General features: G+C 39.6%; 1 protein-coding gene across 1 annotated transcript; it reads right to left on the reverse strand.

Annotated features, from left to right (window-relative positions):
* Positions 1-658: 658 nt before the first annotated feature.
* LOC113225244 lies at positions 659-12,759 on the reverse strand. The gene is made up of 3 exons (XM_026456780.1): positions 12,649-12,759; positions 6,875-7,306; positions 659-2,029 (listed from the first exon to the last, which is right to left on the reverse strand). The coding sequence occupies exons 1-3, from the start codon at positions 12,757-12,759 to the stop codon at positions 1,955-1,957; spliced, it is 618 nt and encodes a 205-aa protein (XP_026312565.1). The 3' UTR covers positions 659-1,954.
* Between the last annotated feature and the right edge of the window lie 2,478 nt (positions 12,760-15,237).

Raw genomic sequence — 15,237 nt, forward strand, 5'->3', positions numbered from 1 at the left:
ACACAATGGAGCCTCTACATAGATTTCTGGATTTTTTTGTTTATCTTCTTTGTTGATACTTTGTCCTAAAAATTCAAACTATCTCAGTCTCAACTCCAATCTTCCTCTCCTCAACTCAGCAAGACTCTGGTCTCCTACGACGGGATCCAGAGTGCTCACCTTGGAAAGGCAGGGTGATCAGAGGTCTCACTTTGTTTCCCTTCCTCAGCCATCAAGTTGTCTAAACTTTTTCCCCGGCTTCTGGAAACACTGATAGCCAACCTTTCTGTAAAATTTCTAACATAAGTACTCAGAGCTTTAATACGCTGTATTTTCATTAAAATTCATTTCAAAATATTTTCGCAATTTTGCTTTATTTTGTGACTCCTGGGTCATGAGATGTATGTTCCTTAAATTAATGCATTTAGGAAATTTTTTGTTACCTTTATGTACTTGATTTCTGGTTTAATTTATACTCTATATGATTTCAATCTTTTGAAATTTCTTAAGACTTGATTTGTGATACAGCCTAACATGCACCCCAGAACATGTGGTAAATGTTTTGGGGTACACCTTAAAAGAACATATATTCTGATGTTTTTTAATGTAATATTTTATGTCTTATTCATATTTACAGTACCAATATATAGCACATAGTAGAAACTTAACATATATTGAGTTAAATAATTCAAAGGTTTTATCCTATTGGTGGCAATTCAAGACCAAATAAGAGAGGATGATGATGATGTCACTATTTCTGTTAAGATAGGGCCTCATACAACATACAGGAATGTCCACTCAAGTCATGCAGTTTCTCCTCTATTCTAACCAATGTTAATGTTAATACTTTATACGATGAAAATTACCCCAGTATTTTTCTTCCTATGTTTCTATCAGTTTTCCCTTCATTGATTGTAAGATGCATATCACTAGAGCTATTTGACAGTAGGAAACAATTATCTTAAGAAAAGTTAGTGACATTGGTCTATAAAGCTCACGGAGACATATGAAATGGTTAATTTTATTTTTTCATTTTTCACCAAACAATTCACGATTGTTTCTGAGATTACAAAAGATTAGACAATAGCTAATATCTCTATGCAATGGTCAAATTTTTCAAGTAGAATCATTTTTTAATTTTCCGAGTTCCAATGTCACTTTCTCCTTGAACATGACTCAAGGTTAAAACTTATAAATATACACCTTCTAATGCATTTAACTTTCCTATATAACCCTCTGCCAACCTTATTCTGGACACTGAAGTTTTGATTATAAAGAAGGAATGAAACAGATTTCGATGAGTCTAATAGTATGTTATGTAGGCTTACAAGATGCTTCTTGTGTACGGTCCCGTATCTTTTCAACCTCTGAGTCCAGTCATGGCTCTGTTGAACAGTTATGGAAGATATTACACTTTTCTGTGCTGACACTGTCTCACTTCGAGCATGCACCAAGACTCTAGTTTCCTGTCTTAAGACCTCTCTGATGTAGCAATGTGCGATGCTGAGGTACCATGTGGGCTCTCAGCTCTTTGCAGCCCAGAGGGATGGGGTGGTGGGGGCGGTGAGTTAACGCCCCAAAGGAGCAGCCCTCAACAAACAGGAGGTGACCGCTGATGGAGAAATACTTCTCCATTCTCCCTAAGGTAGACAGTTCTGAGATAAAGTTTAAGAAGAATCCTAAGAAAGTTCTGCATTATGTAGCCATTAATAGGGGTGAACCACTTGATAACAGCAGTATCTGGTGTATCTGGTTTTGCTTGGACTTACTTTCCCTTTTCCCATGTTCACTCCCCTGCCTCTCATTCCTGCTCCTGGGTGTTAGACTCGTAAATAGAACGTGTCTACCTTTGTCTCAGGCTCTGCTTTCAAGAATAACCTAGATTAAAACAGTGGGTAAGTGCGTTGTTGGTACATTACATAATGCAGGGATGTAATTTTCCTTGACTCTGTGCATGCTACAAAGAAACACTTATTCAGATGGCAGCATAGTTGAGGATTTTCACCTTTTTCCTTTTTGAAAGCTCATGGTCCATCCTGAGCCTGACCACCTAAAGAAAAAAAAGTTGTCGTAATTAGGTTACAATTAAACAGGCAAATATCTTTGTGAGGATGACTCTAAGCATTTTTTTTTTCTGTCTGAGGGAGTCATCAGCAATTTGGCTGGGTATTTTCGTCTAATATGGAAGAGCCCTCAGTCTACTTAATCATGCAAAGATTTGTTGCTTTGGAAACAAGCATATTAAATTTCTTATTTTCCTTGGTAAAAAAAACTGGATCTTGGCTGGGTGTGGTGGCTCACCCCTGTAATCTCAGCACTTTGGGAGGCTGTGGAGGGTGGATCACTTGAGTCCAGGAGTTCGAGACAAGCCTGAGCAACATGGTGAGACCCTGTCTCTATTAACAATATAAAAAATTTTTTTAAAAAGTAAAACAAAAAAGCTGGATCTTTTAGTGCTATAACTCTTTTTGTTAAGAAGATAAAAAACATAAATTACTGGAACACTATCAGGGCTTTCTTCATTCATGAAGGAATGAAGGAATCCTCTGAAAGATACCGAGAGTTATTAGAAATAAATTGAGGTTATCCATATGCTAGCACTAAGTGAAAACGTTAACAATGATAATTTTTTACTCATTTGGTTCTGAAGACACTTCAGAGAACAAAATTGATTAAAATCTTTCTCTTATGGAACCTGTATTCCAGTGGAACAGAAAGTTAAGACAATAAACCAAGTAAATCATTACAATACATTGAATTTAAAATAAAGGCTACAGCCAGGCATGATGGGGCATGCCTGTAATCCTAGCTACTCAGGAGGCTGAGGCAGGAGAATTGCCTGAACCCAGGAGGGTGGAGGTTGCAGTGAGCTGAGATCGCATCACTGCACTCCAGTCTGGGTGACAGAGCAATGCTCCATCTAAAAAAAAAAAAGGCAGGGGGTATGCAGATGAAAATAAACAAGAGATGGTGTATGGCCTGAATTATGTACCCCCAAAATTCATATGTTGAAGGCCTAACCCCTAGTACCTCATAAGGTAACTATACTCGTAGATAAGGTTTTTAAGGAGGCAATTCAGTTAAAATGAGGCCCTTTGGATGGGTCCTAATCTAATCTAAATGCTGTCTTTATAAAAGAAAATTTGCACATGCAGAGACACCAGGGCACTCACTCACAGAGAACAAACCATGAGAGGACACAGAGAGAAGTTGGCCAATGGCCAGTCAAGGAGAGAGGCCACAGGAGAAATCAAACCTGCTGCCATCTTGTTCTTGGACTTCTAGTCTCCAGAGCTAAGAAAATAATTTTCTGAGGGTTAAGCCACTGGGTCTGCGGTGCTTTACCATGGCAGCCCCGCAAACTAACCCAGATGCTGAGAGAATGTATAAGTTTTTTGTTTTGGTTTGTTTCATTGGTAGGTCTCACTGAGAAAAATGACATTAGAACAAAGACCTGTGGAAGAGTCAGTTACATAAATATTTGGGGGCAGGAGCCTTCTGGAAGAGGGAAAAACAATCCCCAAAGCCCTGATCTGGAAGGAGGCCAGGGATGTTTGCTACATAGAACATTAGAAGATGAGGTTAGAAAGGTATGGGACAGGGAGGCAGATCACAGGAGAGAAGGGTTCTCAGTGGATGCAGGTCTGTAGTGTGCACCAACAGGACATTTTGAAAAACTGTGAGGAATTTTGGCATTACTATGATTGCGGTGGTGGTAATGTTAGTGGGCAGGCAACATTTATGTTAAAAGAATAGCCATGCTTAGGACCCGTCCACCTGGCAAAGTATTTTTTCCACATTCGATGTGACTTTAAAATGCCCTGCTGCTCATTCATGGAGATGTAACACTTTATAACCTTTTATGCTAACCTCTAAACTCCATTAATGGCAATATAGGTTACGGGGATCAACTCTTCATTAAACAAGTAAACATTCTGGATAAATATATGTGATCAAATTTGGGGAACCTTTGCTAATACTTTTTCAAGTATTTTTCTGCCTGATAGTTTCCTTCCTTGACTTCTGAAAGTCCAATTTCATGTAAGTTAGATGTCTTTATATTATTTCATGAGCCACCATGTTCTGTTTATTATAAACTTTTTTTTTTCTCAGTGCACTTTAAATTTGGATGATTTCTATTGACTTTTTTTTTTTTTTTTTTTTTTTTTTTTTGAGATGGAGTCTCGCTCTGTCGCCCGGGCTGGAGTGCAATGGCGCAATCTCAGCTCACTGCAGCCTCCATCTCCCCAGTTCAAGCGATTTTCCTGCCTCAGCCTCCCAAGTAGATGGGATTACAGGTGTGCACCACCACACTCAACTAATTTTTGTATTTTTAGTAGAGACGGGGTTTCACCATGTTGACTAGGCTGGTCTCAAACTTCTGACCTCTGACCTCAAATGATTTGTCTGCCTCGGCTTCCTAAAGTGCTGGGATTACAGGCATGAGCCTCTGTGCCTGGCTCTCTATTGACCTATCTTTAAGTTTCCTGATTCTCCTTACTGTGTGTCCAATCTACTGATAATCCCATCAAATAATTTCAGTTACTATATTTTTCAGTTCTAGGGGTTCCATTTTTTTCTTCTTCTATTAGTTGTATTTATCTTGAAATTCCCTGTCTTCATTTATCATATCTACCCTTAGTAAGAATCTTTAATAATTTAAAATAACCATAAATATATTTTATATTCCCTTTCTACTGATTCCAACATCTGGAGGTCTATTTCTATTGATTTATGACAAAGGTGATGTTGCAGAGCAGTGGGGAAAGGACTTTCTTTTCCAAGAAAAACTTAGGTCAGTTGGATAGCTACATGAAAAAAAAAAAAATAGTCCTCACTTGCCATCTGGAACTTAAAGTTCCAGATGGTAACATAAGAGAATGCCCTTGTCACCTTGGGGTAGGCAATGATTTCCTACAGGTTAGCAAAAGCACTAACCATGAACAAAAAGTGATAAATTAGACCTCAATAAAAATTAAAGATTTACCTTTATCAAAATCTAAAAATGAGAGAGTTAAAATGCAAGCCTTTAATTAGGAAAAGGTGTTTGTTTGCAGCACTTATCTAGAATATACACATCAAGTAGAAGAAGATTAGCCAATAGAAAAATGGGTGAATGCCTGAAAGCCACTTTACTAAAGAGCATATCCGAGTGGCCAATAATTACATGAAAGATGCTCTTTATCTTTAGTCATCCGAGAAATATAAATTAATACTATATAAACCCCAAATGTTGGAGAGGACGTGGAACAATGAGAACTCTCATCATATAATGCTGGCAGGTCTGTAAATTTAAAAAACTGCTTGGCACTGTAATTATAGCTGGTTATGAGCAAACCTTTGATGTGTATCCCAACAGAAATGTGTATCTATGTGAACCGATTCACAGAATAATGTTCACAGAAGTATTATCTGTAATAGCTCCAAACCTGGAAAGAACTTGAATGTCCAGTATCAGCATAAGGGACCAGTCACAAAGACCGCATATCATACGGTGCAATTTTTTGAGATGCCCAGAATAGGCAAATCTATAGAGCAGAAAAATTAGTGGTTGCTTGGGGACTAGAAAGGATAGGGAATTGGGGTTGTGGGAGTAATTGCTAAAGGGTATGAAGTTTCCAAGTGATGGAAATTTTCTAAAATTGACTGTGGTGATGGTTGCATATATCTGTGAATACGCTGAAAGCATTGAATTGTACACATTGAATTGCACACTTTAAGTGGATGAACTGTACATCTCAATACATCTGTAATTAAGAAAAAATAACAGCAAAAAGAATAAATTGTGTATACTCATATAACTAATTTCATACAGCCTAGAATAAAATTTTAAAAAAGACTTGTTACATGCAATGACATGGATGAATTCAAATATAATATAAAGTGAAATAAACCAAATACTATAAAATATTTTACCAAGTAATTCATTTCATGTGAAATGTCAGAATAGACAAAACTAACAGGGGGATGAAGAATGCTACTATTAGTTACTTTCTTGAGCTGGGTTGTGGTTGCCCAGACACGTTTGTGTTAATCTTTGAAAGTTTACTGAAATGTATTTGTCATTTGTACGCTTTCTTGTATGCTGTACTACAACACAAGTTTTATTAAAAGTATTTCTAAAAATCCAATTGTTCAGTAAGTTGTCCTATAATATGCATTAAAAAAGAATTTTAAAATACACGAGCATTTCAAAAGTTATTTTTTGTGGGTTAGGGTTACGGAGAATTTATTTTCTCCTATATACGTCTCAGAATTTTCCAAATGACCATGGTAGACATATACTACATTTATCACCAGAAAAAATACTATTAAAATACAATTGTCTGAGATAATCTTGTATTACTTTTACACTAAACTCATTTAGTTCAAATGTGGGGACTTCAGCTTTTGCTCCCAGATGAAAAGAGCTTGTCATTTTGGAGCAAAGGAGGGCGTGGCAGTTGGTCAGAGTGTTTCCTGGTGGCCTAGGAGGCTGCCAGGAACTCACCACGGGCCACCGGCCTAGGGGGAGGAGCTGAGGTGCAGGTGCAGGGAGGGATTCAAGAGACTGAACTAAACCTGGGTGGGTCCCAGTCCTCATAAAACCTGGATCCTAACTGCAAAACTATGGTCGGGCCTAGGAAGCGGTGGAGGACTCACTGGCGCTCTAGCCTCTGTGCTGGGTGCATTAGTGATTAGGCTTTAATCATCACAGTCTTCATGATTCTATTTTTGTAAGGCCAGCAGCTCAGAGTGGTTTTTACATTGTCAAAACAAAGACGAATACGCTACAGAGACAGTTCCAGGCCCAAATTCTAGAGTATTTGCTTTCTGGCTCTTTACAGAAAAAGTGGGTAAACTTCTTGATTACAGACTCTAGGCAGAAGAATTCTAAGGTATTTAAAATGTTTACCTGGGAATGCGCTTGCTGGCGAGGCGGAGCCGGCGCCGGCGTGAAGCAAGTGTGCCCGGGGGCACTGGTACCACGCGATGCTGGATTGCCTAGGCTGGTCAGACGGAGCAAATCGGAATCCACCGAAGAAAATTCACCTCTGAAGGATCCAGTCTGGAAAGGGATGGCCGGGCTCTTCCTGGACACAGGTGCCCAAAAGGATGAGGATGCTCTCTGCAGCCCTTGGCGGATCGCAAAGGAGCAGGGCTCCGGTCTTCTATCTGGGAAAGCATCTTTGTCACTCGTCGAGAAGCCAACGGAGCCCCTGCGGAGTTCTCTTTCCCTTTCTCTGCGGCGGGCGGAAGAAGCGCATTGAGCGGTTCGCCGGCTGTCTGCAACTTTGCTAGCTGAGCCGCGTGGGTGCGGCCGGCCGACCGGCGCGTGCGCAGTGAGCTCTCAGCGCCTCCCACCGCGCAGGCTCGGGGTTGGCCTCCGCGCCCCGGGCTAGTGCGCCCTTCTCGGGTCCCCTAGGTCGCGGGGCAGCCGGGGCGGAAGGGCTTGTTCATTATTTTGAGAGTTTGTTGTGAACGTTATAACCCTTCGTCCTTAAGTATTGCCGATACTTGACCTACGCAAGAGACAATGTCATGTGATTCAGCCTAATATCTCAGTATGTATCCCCTCAGAAAAAGGGATTGTTCTACATTCTCAACCCCGCGCTATTGACATTTTGGGCAGGATGAGTTTTTGCTGTCTGTGCCCGTGAGGTGGGGGTGACGGGGTGGGGTGGGGGTGTCCTGAGCTAAACAACCACTATTTAGCAGCATCCCTGGCCTCTACCCATTAGGTGCCAGTGGCAAATCCCTCCCCCAATTGTGATAACCAACGATGCCTCCAGACACTGCCAAACCCAAAAGGTGTGGTTGGGGGGTGGAGGGGGGAGGGGTGGTGGTGAGGGTTGGGGGAAAAAGAGAAGTGCAAAATTGCCTCAATTGAGGACCACAGGATCACAATGCGCATCATCATACTTAGGAAATGTAACATTGTTAGATTACAATAATCGGATATATTTCATATTTGAATTTCCTCAGTTGTCCCAAAATGTCCTTCTTTACCCTATAGTTTGTAAAATGTAAATCCGAGATTTAACAAGAATCACATAGTGCATCAGTAAGAATCATATATTGCAGTTGTCAAGTCTCTTTCGCGTCCTTCAATATAGAACAGTTCCCTAGCCTTTTTTTGTTTGTTTCTCCTGGTATTGACATTTCTGAAAAGTCTAGCCCAGTGGTCTTCCAGAATATCCTTCAATTTGGGGATGTCAGATTGGTTCCTCATTATACGATTCACGAGTAATATGTATGTACACACGAACATATATGCAGGAATTCTACCTATGTGAATTTTATCTATTTTCAAATGACTTTTTAGCTGTCATAACATTTAATTTAAAAAGCACCCCCTGAGCAGCGATTTGAAATATTTTTATCACATACATACATTTCCACATTGTAATTGGATCTAAGATATATTTTCTTTTTTTTCCCACATTGATCTTATTGTCTACTTATAGGCTAATATTATACTGTTTTTATTAGAGACTGTATTTCAGTATCTGGTAGGGCTAGACTGCGTTATTGCTGTTTTCTGAAGTTTTTTTTATATGCTTGGTTATTTTTTCATGTAAACTATAGAATATAGCTCTGTAAAAATACTTTCTAAAAAAAATCTTCTGCATATCTTTTCCGTTTATGATGTTGCATTTTCCTTTTGACATTTTTTTTCCTTTTGAAAAGCAAGGTTTATTTTTTCTTTTGCTCAAGTTTCAGCTTTGTATCTTTCAAGAAAGCATCATAAAGGTTTTTCACTTGTTTAATGTATTCTTAGAGTATTTCTCTTTTTTTGTTGGAATTATCTCTTCTACTTTTCCTTATAACGGCTAGATTCTTACATAAATTAAGGTACTGATTTCTGTGTCTAATTTTGTATCTTGCAACCAGATTGAATCTCCTGTTGCTTCCAGGAGTTTCATGTTGATTGTATCTGCATCTCTGTTTACACTTTTATATAATTGCAGTGATTATCCATTTTGAATTTCAAATTGCCCATCTTTGGTCATTTTTGGCTCCTTTATTTGACACAAGCTCAAATGTCTTGATTGCTTTCTGAGACTGTAAGAGTTCCAGTGTCATATTGTACATTTACTGCCTCAGACGTAGAATCAGTCATTTCTCAAAGGTGTCCTGATTGCTTCTAGTGAAAAAGGTATTTGGATGCTACAATCTGCACTTAAAGATGTTCATGGTTAAATGGCTTATCACTTCCCAGACTCTTCAACACAAGATCTAGGAGAGATGTAGTTTTTCAAAGAAAGATGAAAATAAATAATAAATTTGTGTTGATATTCCAATTCTAATAGAATATTATAGGGTTTTTACTTTCTTGATTTTATATTGCGTCTCTTTTCCCCGATGCTGAAAATCATGGCTCCTAAATGATGTTAACAGAATAATTTGCTTTTCTCCATAATATATATAATAGTTTCCAAAATCTACCAGTATTACAACTGTTAGTAAAAATGTTAGATGTAGTTAAATACAGTTAGGCTTATTTATCTCATGTTTTAAAATCTAGGTTGCTTTCTGGGTGCAGTGACTCACACCTGTAATCCCAGCGCTTTGGGAGGCTGAGGCAGGTGGATCACTCAAGGTCAGGAGTTCAAGAGCAGACTGTCCAGTTGCGCCACTGTGCTGCATCCTGGGTGACAGAGGGAGATGCCAACAAAACAAAACAAAACAAACAAAAAAACACTAGGTTGCTCAATTAAAAAGAAAATTAAATCCAAAATCCAAAATGGAAAAGAACCTTAACTATATCTAACGTTTTCTTTTTGAGTGAAATATCTAATTCGTACATTTCATTATTTATTTAAATTATCAGTTTTGTTCTGAACACTCTTTAGCTGCATCTTGTCAATTCTAATGTCATATTTTCATTTTTTTCTAGAAATTCTCATTATTAATTGATATTTCCCTTGTGGCAAGCTATGTTTAATAGAAAAATTTTAAATTTCAAGATGGGGCTTTCTTATGTTTTGATTATAACTTTCTAGTTTTATTATATTATGGTGAATATTTATATTATATTTATGTGATTTATTGAGGCATACATGTCTGTATTGTAAATTAGAGCCAATTTTCATAAGTGTTTTTGTATTTTTTTGTCTAAGGTGAATGTACTGTAGTCTGCTATTATTAGTGTATTTCGATTTCTCTTTGAATCTCTTATAATTCCTATGTGTGAAAGTAGCTGCTGTGTTATTCACTGCATACCTTTTCATAAATCTTTTATTTTCACTGTGAATTGTAGCCTTTAGGATTATAAGATGTTCTTTGTCTCAATAATGGTTTTTGGTCTGAATTTTATTTTATTGAATTTCAAAATCTCAATTCTTTCTTTGTTTAATTTGCATTTTCTTAGTAGACCTTTACCCATCCTTCCTTTCATTGTTAGCATTTCTGAATTGTTTTGTTTTAGGTGGGTCTTTGTCTTTTATATACAGCATAGAGTTGGGTTTTCCTTTGAAATCAACCTATTTTTCTTTTTGTTTTAACACTGAAGTTGAGCCCTCTGTTGGCTGATATGTTTGGTCTCAGTTGTCTCCTGTATTATATTTACCTGTGTAATATGCAGCGTATTTGATGGTGATAAGTGCTATTGAGGAAAATAGAGGAGAAAGGGTGCATAAAAAATGCTGGGGAGAATATTCCATTTTAAATAGGTGGTCAGGGAAGGCCTCACGGAGGAAGTGGTTTTTGCACAAACACTTGAAATAGGCAAAGGAATGAATCATTTGGATAAATGAGGTAAGATTGTTCCTGACAGAGGACAGCTAGGGCCAAGGCCCTGAGGCATAGAGTACCTAGTATGCTCTAAGGAACAGCAAGGGAGCTGGTGTGAGTGATCAAAGCTGGTAAGCAGGAAAATAGTAGGAGATAAGGCCAGAGGATCAGATAGGGCCCTGTCAGTAGGGAGCAAAGAATCCCTCCTTCAAGAGGAATTTTGGTACCAGATGTTGAAATAATACATCTGCTATACCACAGTAATAAATTAATAACTCTATGAGAACACATAAATAACCCTGGGAATTCCAGTCTAGGTAGGAGAGGAAACTAGGCTTGCAGGTATGATATTTTGGGTATAACTCAAATTATGCATAAAAGAAGTTTCATATTTGTTAACTTTGAGGGTTGGATTACTAAGAACCTTTCCCAACCTGTACTATTTTTTTTTTTTTTTTTTTTTTTTTTGTGAGACGGAGTCTCGCTCTGTCCACCAGGCTGGAGTGGTGCAGTGGCGGCGCTATCTCGGCTCACTGCAAGCTCCGCCTCCCGGGTTCCCGCCATTCTCCTGCCTCAGCCTCCCGAGTAGCTTGGACTACAGGCGCCCGCCACGGCGCCCGGCTTTTTTTTTTTTTTTGTATTTTTGGTAGAGACGGGGTTTCACCGTGGTCTCAATCTCCTGACCTTGTGATCCGCCCGCCTCGGCCTCCCAAAGTGCTGGGATTACAGGCGTGAGCCACCGCGCCCGGCCTACCTGTACTATTTCAACAATCCTTGAATATTCTTCAAGTCTCTCATATTTCAGTTTGTACTTCATATTCCACCTCCAAACATATCAGATATAGATAACAACTATAGCTTTTGGCTATTTATCTGAAGCTGTGCGTTTACAGAGGAAGAATCTTATTGCAACATTCACATTAATGAAAGGTATTTTGACTAATATTCAAAAAGCATGAAAAACTAAAATTCTATACTCAGAAGCTTGATAAAGGACAGAAAATGAGAGATTTTTTTGAATTTTTTTTAAAAAGTCAAGTATTTTAAAAGAGTTTTTTGTATTTTTTGTGTTGTTTTTATAAGAAATCTGTTTTGACAGAAAACTATATGGCAGATGTGTGCGTGTGTTTGTGTGTTTTGGGAATAGGAATGAATTCAGTCTGTAATCTGGAAAAACTGTGTCTAGGATGGGAACAGAGAAGGGACAAACTTTATATGTATATACAGGATTACTTTTTCCTTTTCATGATGTGTTTTATTTGGAAGCATTTACATCTTCTCTTTTTCTTTTCCTCCCTGTTTTTCCTTCACCTTTCTTTTTCTTAAGCTAAGCTGTTACAGTGAAATACTGTGACTAAGCCACAACTCATATAGAAAACTGAACGGTGCATTGTAAAATAGGACACAAAACAAAAGACTTCATCTGAGAGCTGAGATCATCACGAGTACACAGACCCACTGCAGTAATTCAACAGTGTTTCTCAGAGCCCGGGACAATTTCTTCAATTCTTGGTATCCTACTGCCCCCTGCTGCTCATGTGGAAGCACTGACTACAGAAATTAAAGTTTTCATAACATTGCACAGGTTTTAGTGCAATGTTAGTGTGCTATCAAAGAAAGTTAAGTAGTTCAAAGATTTAAACAGAGTAATTTAAGGAATTGCTTTCTAAAAGGCTGAATATCAAACATATTACAAAGCTGCTTTCTCTACTCTCTAATATGTTGAAGAGAAATCTAATCCAGTTATTTGGCTTGTGAATCTGGTTTCGTTTTTAAGTTTCTGAGGGGAGCAGAGCAGAAGAAGGCAATTGAGGTAGCTTAGAGATAAATTGGTAAAGAGAAAGCAGAGACTAGATGGAGAAAATGAAAGGAAAAAATGTGCAAGAAGGAAGGGGTAATGAATAATTTACATCCTCGAGGGTAAAGCAGCTCAGTCCTGAACAGATTATTTACATTCCTCGGGGGGGTGGGGCAGAAACGGGCTCCACGGAAAAGCCCGGATGGACCATTTGTGAGCCTCACTTCTCCCTTCTGCTCCTGGATTTGATCATGGAAACCTCTCATAGCCGTTAGGATGTGAGTTGGGGCCTCTGAAGTAGGGCAGAGGCACATCATCTTTGGAGCTGATTTCCTGGCCTTCTCTGCAATTTGTGAAGAGCTCAGAGGCTGTCTCCTGGATGCAAGTCAGCCCACGTGCAAATGCGTATGTGTGAGCATGTGAGTTGGATGTTATATGTTCCAAGTTTTAGACTCTGAGGGCTGCTAGTTCCTGCATGGCAGACCTTCCCCTTGGGATTAAGTAATAAGGCGCCAGTGTCCCCTGTCACTTAGTAAAAGTAGTTAGAAGCTTGGGGCCTTGCTTCAGCATTTGTTTTTTTGCTGGGACTCTTTCTCCATGAGGAACACGATTGGAGAAGAAACATTCAATATTTAGAAAGTTAAATGTATCCATGTTATGATAAACGTAGAAATCCAGTCCAAACTGCTCTTGAAAGATGTAGTTTTTGCTATAAATACTATAGGAGTGTCACTTCTAAAAATTCTTACTTCAAAGGCACAATGAAGGATTTTAAGAAGTAAAACTTTGAGACAATATTTACATGGTTTATTTCAGGTAACAATTAATAACCTGATTCCTTAATGCTTGGGGCTGTTATGTTCATAGCATTGCTTTTAGTGCTGTCATTTTCTATTTCTCTTGTATGACGTATTGTATTAGTCCGTTTTCATGCTGCTAATAAAGACATACCTTCACAAAAGAAATAGGTTTAATTGGACTTACACTTCCACGTGGGGGGGGGGGAAGCTTTACAGTCATGGCAGAAGGCAAGGAAGAGCAAGTCGTCTTACATGGATGGCAGCAGGCAAAGAGAGAGAGCTTGTGCAGGGGAATTCCTCTTTTTAAAACCATCAGATCTCGTGAAACTTTTTCACTATCACGAGAACAGCACAGGAAAGACTTGCCCCTGTGATTCAATTACCTCCCACCGGGTCCCTCCCACAACACGTGAGAATTAAAGATGAGATTTGGGTGAGGACACAGCCAAACCGTATCATTCCTCCCCTGACTCCTCCCAAATCTCATGTCCTCACATTTCAAAATCAATCGTGCCTTTTCAACAGTCCGCCAAAGTCTTAACTCATGTTAAGACTCAAAAGTCCACATCTGATACAAGGCAAGTCCCTTCCACCTATAAGGCTGTAAAATCAAAAGCAAGTTAGTTACTTCCTGGATACAATGTAGGTACAGGCATTGGGTAGCCATTCCAAATGGGAGACATTGGCCAAAACAAAGTTGCTACAGGCCCTGTGCAAGTCTGAAATCCAGCGGGACAGTCAAATCTTAAAGCTCCAAAATGATTTCTTTTCACTCCATGTCTCACATCCAGGTCATGCTCGTGCAAGAGGTGGGTTCCCAAGGTCTTGGGCAGCTCTGCCCCTGTGGCTTTGCAGGGTATAGCCTCCTCTTGACTGTTTTCATGGGCTGGCCTTGAGTGCTACGGTTTTTCCAGGCGCACGCCGCAAGCTGTTGGTGGATCCACCATTCTGGGGTCTGGAGGATGATGGTCCTCTTCTCACAGCTCTACTAGGCGATGCCTCAGTAGGGATACTGCATGGGGGCTCTGACCCCACATTTCACTTCCACACCGCCTAGCAGAGGTTCTCTGTGAGGACCCCACCCCTGCAGCAAACTCGCCTGGGTGTCCAGACATTTCCATACATCTTCTGAAATCTAGGTGGAGGTTCCCAAACCTCAATTCTTGACTTGTAGGCACCCACAGGCTCAACACCACATGGAAGCTGCCCAGGCTTGGGGCTTGTACCCTCTGAAGAAACAGTCTGAGTTGTACCTTGGCCCCTATAAGTCACCATTGGAGTGCCTGGGACGCAGGGCACCAAGTCCCTAAGGTGCACACAGCATGGGGACCCAGGGCCCAGCCCATCCTAAGCCTTCTGGCCTGTGATGGGAGGGACTGCTGTGAAGACCTCTGACATATCCTGGAGACACCTTTCCCATTGTCTTGGGGATTAACATTCACCTCCTCGTTATTTATGCAAATTTCTGTAGCTGGTTTGAATTTCTCCTCAGAAAATGGGTTTTTCTTTTCTATCATATTGTCAAGCTGCAAATTTTCCAAACTTTTTATGCTCTGCTTCCCTTATAAACTGAATGCCTTTAACAGCACTGAAGTCACATCTTAAATGCTTTGCTGCTTAGAAATTTCTTCTGCCAGATACCCTAAATCATCTCTCTCAAGTTCAAAATTCCGCAAATCTAGGGCAGGAGCAAAATGCTGCCAGTCTCTTTGCTAAAACATAACAAGAGTCACCTTTACTCCAGTTCCCAACAAGTTCCTCATTTCCATCTGAGACCACCTCAACCTGGACCTTATTGTCTATGTTGCTTTCAGGCTTTTAGTCAAAGCCATTCAACAAGTTTTTAGAAGTTCCAAACTGTCCCACATTTTCCTGTCTTCCTATGAGCCCTCCAAACTGTTCTAACCTCTACATGTTATCCAGTTCCAAAGTTGCTTTCACATT

Source organism: Piliocolobus tephrosceles, unplaced genomic scaffold (assembly GCF_002776525.5).
Source record: "Piliocolobus tephrosceles isolate RC106 unplaced genomic scaffold, ASM277652v3 unscaffolded_19, whole genome shotgun sequence".
NCBI classification, from domain to species: domain Eukaryota; kingdom Metazoa; phylum Chordata; class Mammalia; order Primates; family Cercopithecidae; genus Piliocolobus; species Piliocolobus tephrosceles.

Bases quoted from the DNA above. Each gene is read 5' to 3' on its own strand.
- LOC113225244 (XM_026456780.1), bottom strand. From the start codon at position 12,759: ATGAGAGGTTTCCATGATCAAATCCAGGAGCAGAAGGGAGAAGTGAGG. The intron at 7,307-12,648 runs GTAAATAATCTG...AGGCGCTGAGAG, and splicing joins GCCCCACCCCCCCGAGGAAT to CTCACTGCGCACGCGCCGGT. The intron at 2,030-6,874 runs GTAAACATTTTA...TTTTTTCTTTAG, and splicing joins GCCAGCAAGCGCATTCCCAG to GTGGTCAGGCTCAGGATGGA.